The 15729-nt window shown below is 37.5% G+C and overlaps 1 protein-coding gene across 15 annotated transcripts in view; it reads right to left on the bottom strand.

Moving 5' to 3' along the window:
- Positions 1 to 15729, bottom strand: part of BIRC6 (baculoviral IAP repeat containing 6) — a 246461-nt gene that overhangs the window by 73326 nt on the left and 157406 nt on the right. For all 15 annotated transcript variants that reach the window (XR_004352692.1, XM_032652164.1, XM_032652166.1 and 12 more), the window contains 5 exons: positions 10815 to 10946; positions 9534 to 9701; positions 8332 to 8505; positions 6735 to 6931; positions 1471 to 1771 (listed from right to left, as the gene is read on the bottom strand). Coding sequence is in view for 14 of the 15 variants with exons in the window: in XM_032652164.1 (XP_032508055.1) it covers positions 1471 to 1771; positions 6735 to 6931; positions 8332 to 8505; positions 9534 to 9701; positions 10815 to 10946 (972 nt within the window). In the remaining variant the exon portion in view is untranslated. The remainder of the gene's footprint in view (positions 1 to 1470; positions 1772 to 6734; positions 6932 to 8331; positions 8506 to 9533; positions 9702 to 10814; positions 10947 to 15729) is intronic.

Raw genomic sequence — 15729 nt, 5'->3', positions numbered from 1 at the left:
TTTTATTGGATTATATATACTTTGTTGTAGGGTTTAAAAGTGTATACTTTCTAAATGGCATGTGAAAGATATCACCTCTAATCAAAACCACATGAGTTTAAAGTAAGATTAAAAAATACTAATTATCGGGCTTCCCTGGTGGCGCAGTGGTTGAGAGTCCGCCTGCCGATGCAGGGGACACGGGTTCGTGCCCCGGTCTGGGAGGATCCCACATGCCGCGGAGCGGCTGGGCCCGTGAGCCATGGCCGCTGAGCCTGCGCGTCCGGAGCCTGTCCTCCGCAACGGGAGAGGCCACGGCAGTGAGAGGCCCGCGTAACGCATAAAAAAAAAAAAAAAAAAAAAAAAAAAAAAAAAAAAAAAATACTAATTATCAAATGTAATGGTAATTGAAGAATTAGAGGTAAACCAAATGAAAATGTACTTGCTAGGCTACCCTATGATTTTTCTTTGCTTCTTCTATCAACACAGCTGCCAGCCCAATGGAAATAATCACCATAGCTTTCTATTATTATTCTCTATTATTATATTATGAAATAGGTTATCATATAGTATATTGTTATAATATTTTCTTCATTCTGTTCTTTTTTTTTTTGCGGTACGGGCCCAGCCCCTCCGCGGCATGTGGGATCTTCCCGGACCAGGGCACGAACCCGTGTGCCCTGCATTGGCAGGCAGACTATCAACCACTGCGCCACCAGGGAAGCCCCATTCTGTTCTCTTTAATCTAAATATTGCTACCAGATTCACTGAAGAATTCTTTAAAAAGATTCTCATCATATCACTACTTCACTTAACATATTTTAATAAATTTTATTTACTATTTGGAATAAAATCTTAAGTTCTTAAGAAGCCTTTCCATGATCTGTTATCAATAACAACTTTTTAAATGAGTTCTCAGTCCTGCTTTATGCAAATTTCATCAGCCAACTTATCCCCTCTCATATGAGCATATAAACACTGCTCAAATCATTCCTTCTTTCTGAAATAACCACTCTCAACCTACATTGACAATTTCCTTCAAGGCCCCACTAAAAACTACAATGCTGTTTTATTCACATTGCTGGGTAGTAAGGAAATGAGCTCACACTTGTAAGCCTCCATAATACTGTACTTCTCTCAAGGCTTTTATAACTTGCTAAGTCTATTATGTGTATATACATTCCTCATTGCTATTACTGGAACACATTAGCTACTTGATGGCAGGATCTAAATACCTGCTTCATCTTTAAATGCCTCCAACAATGCCCAGCAGTTTTGTAAGCACTCAATATATAACTTTTGAATGAATAAAGAAGTGAAAATAAAGCCTCTTTAGGATTTATTATATCTATTATTGGAACTAAGTTGCCAATAAGAAATTATCTAGTAGCTAAACTATGAAATAAATAAATGATGAATAATAGGTAATGATCTGAGTAATTTTACACAACCTACCTACATTAAATTTCATTAATAACACTAAACACTTACTTCCTTCTCCATCATCTGTCACTCCCAAAACCAAGCGAAGAAGGCACTGGGCATGTTTTCTTTCTTTTAGTAGCACTTCAGCATAGCCCGGAAGACGAAGAAATAATCCAAAAGCAGCCAAAGAATGGGCAGGTATGGGAGACATGGTCTGTACTGCTGACTTGATAGGTGGAGGTTCAGCAGCAATGGTTTCTGGTGCTTCATAAACTAATTCCCCTGATTGTTCAATAGTCACCCATTCAAACTGATCACTATCCTTTGGTTTCTCCTGAGTGGTAGATGTTACAACTGGAGCACTCACCTAAAGAAAAAACAATTTTGTTTGGCTATTTGTATGTTTCAACATCAGATTCAAACTAAAGACTTGAATTCAAATGATCTCCTTAAAATATAAGAATATAAAAATCAATAAAGGATGTATAACTGATCACTTTGGTGTATACCTGAAACTAACACATTGTTAATCAACTATACTCCAATATAAAATAAATTTTTTTTAAAAAATCAGTAAAAGGACATGTTTTTTAAAATGAGTTACATGATACCATGAGTATGGTGGTGTCTGCCAAGTATCTCTACTCTAAAAATTACTATTTTCTCCTTTGGAATTAGTTAAGTATCTGTAGACAGGTTCTTTGAGACTATATAAATACCCTGTTTTGCACTAAACTTTGATCATTAGAGTTAGCATTTTTATGCTGTGTGAAATAATAATTATTACAGTGGTTGCCAAATGGTGATTTTCTAATTCTACCATTCCTGCTACATTAGTTGGCACTGAACTGTACACAAAAACGTTTCCTTCTTCTCCATCTATTTATTCATTCATTTATTTATATCCGTATGGATTCTAATTTTACTCTATAAGTTATAATCTGTTACTATCATTTTATCTGATGCCCAAGGAGAATCAGATTTGGTCAGTGGAACCCCCTTAAAGCAGGCTTCTGTATCTAGGCTCATCTTGTACATTCTCTGCCCTAATCCTAGAATTTTTCCAAGGGGCACTGATTTTAGTGGAAACAGTATTTTAAGAAGAACATATGGTATATAGGTATGTACACACTGCTGGGGGTAGTCTGATTCCATGCCCTATAAGCAAACAAGTCTAGGAAAAAACATATAGAAACATGTATATCTGTGACTACATATATAGACAAAATTTCTAGCCTGTACTCTTCCATATGCCATGGTCATGAAAAACAAAGGTAACAGAATTGTTACAGATTACAGGAGACTAAAGAGACAACTGAATGCAATATATGATCCTGAACTGAATCTCTGACGATTACCTCCCTCAAATCATGCAAAAGAAATTGAATTTTTTTCCTTTTGCCCTTGAGAACATTAGTGGGACAACTGGCAAAATGTGAATAAGATCTGTTCACTGACTTATTTTACTGTTAACCACAGGTAACATTTTCTTATTTCTTTGCATGTCTGGTAATTTTTCTATTATACACGGTACACTGTTGCTGAGATGTTGTAGCAACTCTTAGTTCTATAATCACACTCTGCAATGTGTTCAGTTTTATTTTAGAAAATAGTTAAATTACTGATAGGTCACCTTGAGGCCTTCTGTAAATTTATTAGGAGAGTCTATTTTGGTTTTGCTCTTATTTCTCAAGTGAATCCCTGATTACCGGGATGCCATCTATACTCTTAATGTGTGACTCATTTGCAATTCCAATACAACAAGATTTTTACCTTTAACTTGGAAGGAACAGAACTGCAAATTGTCTCCTCCATGCTGGATAGACGCTGAAATCTCTGGACAGCTCTTTCACCCTTCTAGTTTTCCCTCAAGAATCCTATGTATCCATAATTCAGGAGCCAGCTATTGTTGTACAGAAATTCATGTGCAGAATTCCTGGAGCTCCCCCATCTGTGGCTCCCTCCTTTCTGAATTCCTCCCCTTTTAATTTCCAGCCAGGATGGAAGAACCAAACTCCTCTGTAGCTTTTGCATGAGTTCTACCATCCTACCCCACAGAGACTGAGGAGTACTCTCAGGAGAAAAGTCACGTAGACACTAATCTCACCCAATGTGGTTCCATTCTTTTTGTGTTTAAATCCTCTTCAACATGTGCCTACTTTTAGTCGCTCTCCAGAGCCTTTCAACATTTTTTTTTAAATAGTCTGTCCAGAGTTTACATATACAGGAGAGTTAATCCTAAACCTGTTATTCTGTTTTACCAATGTACCTTTTAAGGAAAGAGTAGTAATTGTTGAGGGAAATGTACAAAATTTTCTTCACTGTGTATAAAATTCTAGGATGGCAGATTTTTTTTCTTTTTACATTTCAAAGATGTAATTCCCTGGCTCCCAAGGTTTCTGATGAAAGGTTAGTTGTCAGTATTATTGTTACTGTTTTGAAAAGAAATGAGTTGACTGCTTTTTTGGTTGGTTTTAAGCTCTTCTCGTGTTTGTTTTAAGCAGTTTATCATAATGTTCTTAGACATGAATAACCTGCTTGGGGTTTACAGAGCTTCTTGAATTTTGGATTTAGGTTTTATATCAGTTCTGGAAATTTTATTCCTTTCTGTACTGTTTCTGTCCCTGTTTCAATCCACTCTTTTTCTGCAACCATAAATTCACATCAGAATTTTTCACTTGTAGCTACAAGTCCATATAGCTCTTATGTTCTTTTCATTCCTTATACATTCCATGCTTCAGTTTGCATGATTTCTTTTGACGCATCTTCTCTATCACTAATTTTGTAATCTTTAGTGTTTAATCTGTAGAAAAATCCATCTAACAGTTTTCTTAATATGAAGTATTAGAAATTCCCAACCCATTCTACAAGATGGTATTACCCTGATACCAAAATGAGACAAAAACATCCTAAGAAAGTACAGACCAAAATCTGTATTCATTTCCTATATGGTAAGCTGTAACACATCACCACAAACTTACTTAAAACAACACAAATTTATTATACTAAAGATCTAGAGGTCAGAAATCCAAAGAGTCTTATGGAGCTAGAATCAAAGCTTTTGATCCTAAATATCAAGTGTTCCTTCTGGAGACTCTCAGGGAGTGTGGGTTCCTTGTGTTTTCCAGCTTCTAGAGGCTATTCACATTCCTTGGCTTTTGGCCGCTTCATTTGAACCTCTGCTTCCACAGTCACATCTCCTCTTTTGACTTTGCTACCACTGTCACACAACTTTCTCTATTCTTGGCTTCTGTTTAGATGGCTGAGGGGATCCATGAATAATATGACTGATCTCTTCAAATAGCACTCTGTGTGACTGAATGCACTAGCATCTTGATTTTTCTGAGGCACCAGCAAAGGTTGAACAGCCACATCTTTGGCTTTTTCTCCAGAGCATGCTTTTCTGACAGCAAATCTCTAATTTTAGCATCTTTTGCAATCTGGATAGACTGGGAATTTCTCAAATTGTCAAGTGATAGTTGCTTGTTGCTCAACAGTTCTTTCCTCTCACATTTTACTATTAGCACCAAGAAGAAAACAGGTAACTTCACACTCGGGTTGGAAATTCAACTAAATATCCAAGTTCATCACTTACAAGCACTGCCTTCCACATTCAGGACATAAATATGCTAGGATTTCTACCAATAAAAGACAGGGATACCCTTTCCTCCAGTTTCCAATAACATGTTCCTCATTTCTTTCTAAGCTGCACCCTTAGTACTTTTAACATCCATATTTCTACCAACAGTCTGCTTAAGCCAATTTAGGTATTCTCTATGATACACAGGTTCTCTCTACTGTGATCCTCACTTTCATCTGGGCCCTCACTGGCAAAGGCTTTCCATCCATAGTTCTACTAGTCATCTGTTCAAGGCAATCTAGACCTCTTTTTATCATGCTCCTCAAAATTCTTCCACACTCTGACAACTACCCAATTCTAAAGCCACTTCCACCTTTTAGGTATTTATTACAGCAGCACCCAATTTCCACTCAATATAATATAATAAAGCATACTGAATACTGAATTAGGGAAGTCATTTTCATTGAACAACAATAATCTTGAGAATGTCGAAGTTTTTTCCATTTCAAACTTTTGGCTGTATCATTACATTTTCTAGGAAGAAATAAAATTTTACTCATATTTTTCTGTGACAGTCATCTTATATCATGGTTATATTATCTTAAAATAAAAATAGCATAAGCTCTTTGAATAGCAGGTTAAGTAATAACCATTTACTGAATAGGTGTTATTGTGGATTGAACTGTATCCTCCCAAAGATATGCTCAGGTCTTAACCCCCAATACCTGTGAATGTGACCTTATTTGGAAATAGGGTCTTTGCAGATGTAAGCAATTAAGAGATGAGGTCATAATGGCTTAGGGTGGACCCTAAATCCAATGACAGTGTTGTTATAAGGAGAGGGAGATACAGAGACACACAGATACACAAAAGGAAGATGGCCAAGTGAAAAGGCAGGCAGAAACTGGAGTGATGCAGCTACAGACCAATGGATGCCATTAACTGCCAGCAATAACCAGAAGCTAAGAAGAGGCAAGAACGGATAATCCCCTAGAGCCATCAGTGAGCATGGCTCTGGTGACACCTTGATTTCAGACTTACAGCCTCCTGAGCTGTAAGAAAATTAAATTTCTGTTGTTTTAAGCCACCCAGTTTGTGATACTTTGTCACAGCAGCCCTAAGAAACTAATGCAAGCATACACACACACACACACACACACACACACACCCAAGTATATAAAATTAGAGAATAATTCCCCTACCTCAATCAACAGAAATAAAGAGCTTGGTATTTACAACTCTCCACGCATCACACTCCCCCCTCATTAATAACAGAACATCAAAAGTACACACCTCAGTGACAGTAACATCAATGAACAGGGGAAGAGGTTAAATTAATGTTTTAAAAACTACTTAAATGGAAATGGCACTTAAAAAGGAATAAAAGTTAAGCCAAAAGACAGTGTATTTGGGTAGAAGTATACACTACTATTTCACTCTCCCATTTCCAGTAATATCCGTAATTAATATCAAACCTTAGGAAGCACAGAAACAAAAATGTTACAGTGTGATGACCATGAAATCAAAGTAATGCTACAGTGTGATGCCCCTGGCAAATCTGCCTGGTCTTCAACATTTCTTTACCAAATTAATTCTTACAAAGCTCCATATAGGCTGAGCTTTGAAAGGTTTATACACTACTCAAAGACTTTAAGGGAAACGGTACTTCCAAATGTTAACTTAAACACAAACCAGAAAACAGACAGTCTTTCCCATGGAATGATATAATTAATTAGGAATCTTATCTTACCTGTTGAATTACTTCTGGATATAGCATGGGTAGTCTTTCTGCAATAAGAGCCAGTCCACCCATTCCTGCAAAAACTTGTAATGGTGACTGAATGGGACAGGTTTCAAGTAAGGATTCATCCAGTACCCCATCCATACATTCATCACTTGGAGTGAGAGCCTCATCATCGGGACAACTACCAAGTAAATCACCATGATCTAGAAGAATAATCACAAATAACAGCTAAGAGAGGACCTATTTCTATAATACTTTTTCATTTACAAAGCAAATATTGTTGTCATCTCTCTACTAAACAAAAGAGCATAATTATCTTAAGTTATTCAGATACAGCTATTTTAGGCTAGATGCTAAAAACACGTCTAGATAACTTCTGATGTTGCTTCCTACAGTCTTACTACTCGAAGTATATGGTCCATGGACTAGTAAGCATCAGTATCAGCCTGAGAGCTTCTGAAATGTAGACTCTCAGGTCCCATCCTAGACTGTGTGGGAATCTGCATTTTTATAATGTTCTAGGTGATTTACAAGCATACTGAAGTTTGAGAAGTATTGTCCTTTAGGGCAAATAAGTAAAACATCAGAGACTCCAGAAAATATTAATGTATGTGCATGTTATGCTCTAAAGTATCCAATTAGGAAAAACTGAATAATGACAAAGACTTTTCTTACTGAAAACTGAAAATTATACCATATTGGTTAACTTCGAATCACTCACAGAGGAAAACCAAAAGTTTATGTTCACACATAACCAGACCCTATGAACATTACAACAGACAAATGATCCTGCTGAAAATCTGGGCAAAGAAAATGTACTGCAATTTATTAAAGAGTACAAAAGGCTAATAATTGAATCTTTCATCATGAGAAAGACTGACAATAAATAAGATGACACCATATGCACACTATGAAAATCATTGCTTAAATACCATTTATAGTAGTGAAAAATCAGAAACAATCAGATTCCTTCAACAATTGTGAAACAGATAAATTATTATATCCATATTAAAAATAGGCAATAAAATGCACATTTATAAATATTTAATTGAATATATAAAAATAAAAAGGTAAGAAAATGTATCATCCCACTTTTGTTTAAGGTAAAAAATGTTTATGAGCACAAAATATCACTCAATATAAATTATCAGTAAATTGGAAATTCTAAATTGGGATTCTCACTTTGATTATAAAATTATGAACAATTCACATGGCTCATGCAGAAATAATATTTTTAAAAATCAGGGAATTCCTTGGTGGTCCAGTGGTTAGGACTCCATGCTTTCACTGCTGAGGGCCCAGGATCGATCCCAGGTCGGGGAACTAAGATCCTGCAAGCCACACAGTGTGGCCAAAGGAAAAAAAAAATTAAAGCAGAAATTAAAGCATATGGGCCCATAAAATAAGTGATGCTACACAAGGAATTAACATTAATTTCCAATGGAAATAATGGCAATTTTCTATATTTACAGATAACTCAGTCATAAAGAAAGAAAAGGATCTCAAGTTGATGTAACAAAAATGTACATTAAGTCATCAGCTATAGAAATCCTTGCCTACTCAGATTACAGACCACAATTTTAAAGAAATATAATATACATACCTTTCTCAGGGTGCAGTCTTTTAAAAGAATCTGTTTTTGACAGACTTGGGTCTGTGATGACTCTAGAACCCAATTTAACTGTCAGATCTATTGAACGGTAACCTTGAGGAAGTTTTCGGTCATATAGCAGTGTTAAAAGTTGGGCAAGCGTCATTTCAGCTGGCAACGGCTGGCCTAAAAATGACATAACTAAGTTAAACCTGGAATCCAAGAGGGAGACATTTACTTGATTCAATTTACTCAATTATTTAATGCTTTTACTAAGTTAAATTACAGGTAAGAGTTTGATTCTGACACCAATTTCAAAGCAATTTAAAAACTGCCCACAGAAAGTTTACAAAACTCAAATTTACTTCTGACATATGTGAACAAAAATATCTATACAAAGTTTTAATCAGTTGCTAACCAAATCCCACCAACATCTTCTGAGAGCCACAGTGAATAGAAAAAAAAGAAACATTCCCATAAATCTGGGATTGGCAAATCTTTTCCATAAAAGGCCAGATAAAGAATATTTTAAGCTACGGAGGCCATATGGTCTCTGCTGTAACCTACTAACTCTACTGTAGCATGAAAACAGCTATGGACAATACATAACTGAATGGGCATAGCTGTATTCCTATAAAAATGTTTTTACAAAAAAAGAAGCATCCGGTCCACCTGAGATAGTTTACTGACCTCTGCTTTAAATCAACAATGTAAAGCTAAGAAGTAAAATCCAGTCAAAGTTAGTTGGCAATTTGATTATAATGATACAGCACAAAAATGCAGATAAAATGGTTATCACCTTGACCAACGGAAAGTATACTGGTCAAAGAATATGTTTAGGTAGAGAGGAAGCTTAACTGTCAGGGCTACATCTAAGAATTCCACAGCTGGAACTAATTCTTTAAAATTAGCCTCACACTGCATCCTACATAACTTGTTATGAAGACACAAAAACATTAATTTTACTGATCATTTTATGGCACATTCATAAGAAAATTTAGGAAGCAAGTAAAGTGTAAAAATGCAACATTATAGTGTTAAAAGGGGTACGAAATAGGTTACTCCCTTTTTGTTCTCACTTCTTTTGGAGGGAACTATATGGACAAAGTCTCACTAAATTATTTATCTCATCAATAGCACCTGATTACACATCTGATTTGTACACTTATAAGATTACTAAAATTTCTTGTATGTTTTATCACTGTGAACACTACCAGCTAAGAGTTTGTGGAACAGGTGAAACACAGGGACAGTGATTATTTTGTTGGCAGCCTCTGCTCCAGAGGAAGCACTTCCTGTTTTATCGGGCATTGTCCTCCCTCTCCTGGATGGTGGGCGAGGTGGTGTAGATGACACAGCACGTTTAGATTGGGATTTCAGCCCTAAAAGAAAAAAAATCACCAAGATTTTATATAGCCAACACACTCATGAAGTAAAAGTGTTATTTCTACAATATATTACTAAAGCGCCACATTCCTAACACCAAAAGATAGAAATATTTCTTCTCATTAAATATCTATTCTCTTGATTCTACCTGTCATGTATTATACTCCATGAATAACTGGCTGCATGTGTAACTATTTTCCAAGAAAGTATAAATTAACTCCTATACTCTCTGAGATACATATAGATGACCATCCATGTACTAGAATGTAATTTTGTGCAAATATGTACAGAAAATCTTGTGTTCTTAATTTTTCTCTGAGATAGGATGGATTAAACCAATACATAGGTCTGCTATTTGAGGAGTAGGGTGATCTAGGCTGAGCTTTCTCTTCTGAACTAAGAATTTTGTTAAAGAAAATATCCTCCAAAATTATCATTTATCATGGTCATTTTTTCTTCATCCTCCATCTAACAGTAAAAACTCATTTTTCAACCAATTTTCTTTTGATGATTTTTATTTTCTAATTTTATGTAATAAGCACAATATCATAAGTAAAACTAGTGAATACTTTTTCATTTTTTAAAAAAAAAGAGGTTACAGGGACTTCCCTGGTGGTCCTGTGGTTGAGAATCCTCTTTCCAATGCAGGGGATGCAGGTTCAATCCCTGGTCGGGGAAGTAAGATCCCACATGCCACGGGGCAACTAAGCCCGCGTGCTACAACTAGAGAGAAGCCCACGCATCGCAACTAAGACCTGATGCAGCAATCAATCAATCAATAGGAGGTTACAGAAAAATTCCTTAACACTTAGTGAACTTTCAAGAGTATAATTCCCAGTAGGCTGTCAAACTGAAACAAAATATCTATTTACACATGCTGAGTATCTGATTAAAATATACTAAGCTCAAAATAAGTTTAATAATTCCAGTGCCAAAAAGTAATGGACTTCTGGTGCAATAATTGTGTATTTAATATTAAAACATGATTATGCCAGCTTTTTGCATTAATACTTTTTATTACATGAAGTTCCTATAAATATAAATTGTTACATTTTACAGAAACCCAAACAAAATCAAGATCATAAAAAAAAAAAAGCAGGCAAGCATACCTGAAGCAACAACAACACTGTAATTGTCCTGAAATCCATTTTCTGCCTTAACTTTTTCCTTCTCTTCATGGTTTTTCTTTTCTTTGTCATCTTTTTGTTCATTAATTAGTTTAGCAGTGATACTTGGTGTATCTGTAAGAAATTTTTATGTAAAATACATTGCTTTTCAAAATGGTTAAGAAGGGAAGCAATAAATATCTTGGGGACGTTTACATGAGATTATTATTATCACTAATACAAAGGCAATGTAAATGGTCTGGAAGGAACGTTGTTAAGGAAAATCTGACATTCAATTCTCATTATCAACGAAAGGGACTCATCACTCTCCTTAGGCCAGGATACTTAAACTCTAATCTCTAGAAAATATTATGTATTACAATAGTACTACCTCTAGAGGCAGTTTTGAAAACCATTATCAAGAGCATTTGCTTTACTGTAGGCATAGTTCAATCTGTTTGCCACATAACATCAATTTCCGTCCTCACAACATGCAAACCAAGGAAGAATATTATTTTCAAAATAGGGTAAACAGCCTTATTAGCAAGGTTACTCATACAATCTGCAAAGGGCAATATGGAATTCAAGCTCAGGACTCCTCCTAATGCATTACATTAGACGTCTATATTTTTCTACAAATAGGAGTATAAAGGAACAAATGTAAGTAACAGAGGTTTCTGGTTTTGTTGTTTTTATTTGGTTAGGAATCTTAGAAAAAGTGATATATTTTACAAGTACTTTAAAAATGAATACTAAAGACTTTCATAGATAGTTACTACTCTGAAATCATATTTTCTTTCATGCTTTTGAATATGGCATGCTATTATAAATCATGAAATAAATGACCATACAGTGATCTTATTTAACCATTAAGAAGCTCAAAAAGCTGGATGAACTGTTCTGACATTAAGAATGTTTTTCACTAAATGGATATGACTGATACAGGCTCTCTTTTTACTTTTCTAACTTAACACAGTTATGATCCAGTGCTTTATTATAATGTCAAGGTGAAATGATCAAGTGATAAAACAGCATCTTTTATATTATTTCCTATTTTGTAGCTTTCTTTGAATATCTGAAAATATCCCTGTGATCTCAATTTCTAGAACCTCTTCTAAACTACAGATTGCCTTTAGACCATTTCTATTTTTGTGAAATTAAAAAAAACCACTGTTAATACAGCAGCTCCCCCTTAAACATGGTTTCATTTTCTGTGGTTTCAGTTACTTGCAGTCTGAGGATATTAAATGAAAAATTCCAGAAATAACTCATAGGTTTTAAATTGCTTGCTGTTCTGACTATAATGACGAAATCTCACTGGATCCATCCCACTTGGAATTCCCAACCATGTCATCGTCTGCTCTGACATTCAGTCACGGATGTCAGTCGTCATGGCTGGATAACCCAGGATCACCCAAAGCAGATGATCCCTCTTCTGTTCCTCCTTTGGATGTATTGTTAGAAGGTCAAAAGTAACCTAAGCCTATGTTCCCAATGCCTATGTCATTCACCTCACTTCATCTCATCACATAGGCATTTTATCATCTCTCATCATCACAAGGAGGGTGAGACAGTACAGTAAGATTACTTTGAAAGAGAGAGACCACATTACCTAACTTTTATTACAGTATATTAGGTAATTGTTCTATTTTATTATTAGTTATTCTTGTTGATCTCTTACTGTGGGCACAGTAAGAGATTAGCATATATATCATATTTATCATAGATATGTATGGATGAGAAAAAACATAGTATATACAGGGTTCGCTACTGTCTGTGGTTTCAAGCATCAACTGGGGGTCCTGGAATGTATCCCCTGCAGATAAAGGGGGACACTGTAATAAATACATAATGCAACAATACATTTTACTTTCTCAGAAAAACAAGCAAGTAACCCCAAATGGCAAAAAGAGTTACACAAGTCAGAGGGAAATATTTAAGTAATAAAAAATTCACACAATCATAGTTCATTAGGTGATAAGAATTTATATTCTTTATTTTTATATTACTTTGTTATCTAAGACTCCTAACTAAATAAAAATAAAACAAGAATATATATAGTGTTATCTCAATAAATGCCATTCAAACACTAAAAGGTATCACTGAGAAAGCTTTTGCTCAATTTCCTGCTTAAAACTGTTCTGGTTTGGATTTCCACCTGTGGCCAAAATGAAATAACAAAGACCAGATTACTGTCCTACCTGAAATAACTAAAAATTAGGAAAATATATGAAATAAAGTTTTCAGATACTGGGCATCAGGAAGGCAGGACAGTGATTCCTGGGTGAGTGGAAACAAATGAAGTAAACACTATGATTGCACCAGCTTATTTCCCGCAATTTCCCAGACCACAGCTCAGCATAACCCAGGCATCACTCAAGGTGAGGATACAGAGATGGGAGTCCAGGAAGACAAAGGCAGGTTTGGCTGCAGTTCACAGGGCACAGTGCCAACGAGGAGAGATCTGCACAGAGAGTGAGCCCCAGTGATCTACAGAGGGTCTCCTCTAATCTGGAATGCATACTGACAAGCGTTACATACAAGGAAACCACCTAAAGGGCAAGGAAAATACTTTAAAAAAGTAGCAAGGGGGGACTCCCCTGGTGGTCCACTGGTAAAGAATCCACCTTGCGGGCTTCTGCGGTGGCGCAGCGGTTAAGAATCCGCCTGCCAATGCGGGAGACGCAGGTTCGAGCCTTGGTCTGGGAGGATCCCAAATGCCGCGGAGCAACTGAGCCCATGTGCCATAACTGCTGAGGCTGTGTTCTGCAGCCCGCAAACCACAACTACTGAAGCCAGCATGCCTAGAGCCCGTGCTCTGCAACAAGAGAAGGCACCGCAATGAGAAGCCCGCGCACTGCAACGAGGAGTGGCAACCACTTACCGCAACTAGGGAAAGCCCGTGTGCAGCAGCGAATACCCAACGCAGCCAAATATAAATAAATAAAAATTAAAAAAAAAAAAGAATCCACCTTGTAAGGCAGGGAACGCCGGCTCAATCCCTGGTCGGGGAATTAAGATCCCACATGCCACGGGGCAACTAAGCCCGGGCACCACAACTACTGAGCTCGCGCGCCACAGAGTCCACGTGCCCTGAAGCTCGCAAGCCACAACTAGAGAGAAAACCTGCACAGCACAACTAGACAGAAGCCCGCACACCACAACGAAGAGCCCGTGTGCTGCAAAGAAAGATCCTGCACACCACAACTAAGACCCAACACAGCAAATAAATAAATAAATAAAATAAATCAATATTAAAAAAAAAAGTAGCAAGGGGATGAATCCCAGGTTCTAAAATGAGGGCTGGAATACTTAGTATTCCCAATGCCTAGTGAATTTCTAACAGAATTATCAGAAGAGTATAACCTCAGCAGTGGGGCCAAATTAACCCCAGACCTCTGTTTTCAAATGTGCTACTGTGCTTCTATTCCAATACGGTACCTCCTAAAACGTAAGTCCAGTAAAATTAAAACACTAGTTCCTTAGTCTCACCAGACACATTCTATATGCTTAAAAGCTACTACACTAGATAGTACAGGGTTATAAAAGATTTCCATCATCACAGTAAGTTCTGCTCTAAATTAACAGCTGCTCTGGTCCCACCTAATAAAGCTTATTAAAAGCTGGTCCTAAAAGTAATGTTCTGTTTTTAAGTAACATAACTACATCTCAGAAAGAAATAAAAAATATTTATTAGAATACAAAAATATCCACCACTCAGAAAAGTAAAAATCACATTGTCTAGCAACCAACGAAATTTTCTAGGCAAATTAAAAAAGCAGGGGCTTCCCTGGTGGCGGAGTGGTTGAGACTCTGCCTGCTGATGCAGGGGATGTAGGTTCGTGACCCGGTCCGGGAGGATCCCACATGCCGCAGAGCGGCTGGGCCCGTGAGCCATGGCCGCTGAGCCTGCGCGTCTGGGGCCTGTGCTCTGCAACGGGAGAGGCCACAACAGTGAGAGGCCCGCGTACCGCAAAAAAAAAAAATAAATAAATAAAAGCAGTAACACACAATCCACAATGAAAAAAAAAATCTACATAAATAGCTCAATATATTCAAGACACTAGGGACTTCCCTGGCAGTCCAGTAGTTAAGGCTCCGTGCTTCCACTCCACAGGGCATGGGATCAATCCCTGGTCAGGGAACTAAGATCCCACGGGCTGAGCGGTGCGACCAAAACAAACAAACAAACAAAAAACAAAAAATCAAGACACTAGAAGAAAGCTTGTACACTTTAAATAAAGAGAAGGACATATATAGAAAAGAACTAGCTATAACTTCCAGCAGATTAGATACTGAAGACAATTTGAAGATAGAACAATTATAAAAAATTTTAGAGCGGACGAGCCGAAGTTGGCGGAAGAGTAAGACGCGGAGATCACCTTCCTCCCCACAAATACACCAGGAATACATCTACACGTGGAACAACTCCTACAGAACACCTACTGAACGCTGGCAGAAGACCTCAGACCTCCCAAAAGGCAAGAAACTCCCCCACGTACATGGGTAGGGCAAAAGAAAAAAGAATAAACAGAGACAACAGGATAGGGACGGGATCTGCACCAGTGGGAGGGAGCTGTGAAGGAGGAAAGGTTTCCACACACTAGGAAGCCCCTTCGCGGGCAGTGACTGCGGCTGGCGAAGGGGGAAGCTTCGGAGCCGTGGAGGAGAGCACAGCAGCAGGAGTGCAGAGGGCAAAGCGGAGAGATTCCCACACAGAGGATCGGTGCCGACCGGCACTCACCAGCCCGAGAGGATTGTCTGCTCACCCACCGGGGCGGGCGGGGCTGGGAGCTGAGGCTCGGTTTTCGGTCGGAGCGTCGGAGCGCAGGGAGAGGACTGGGGAAAGTCTGGACCTGCCGAAGAGGCAAGAGACTTTTTCTTGCCTCTTTGTTTCCTGGCGCACGAGGAGAAGGGA

The sequence above is a fragment of the Phocoena sinus genome, chromosome 13 (genome assembly GCF_008692025.1).
Source record: "Phocoena sinus isolate mPhoSin1 chromosome 13, mPhoSin1.pri, whole genome shotgun sequence".
Lineage (NCBI taxonomy): Eukaryota > Metazoa > Chordata > Mammalia > Artiodactyla > Phocoenidae > Phocoena > Phocoena sinus.
The sequence above is the reverse complement of the archived record's forward strand: the minus strand, read 5'-3'. Positions and strand labels throughout refer to the sequence as shown.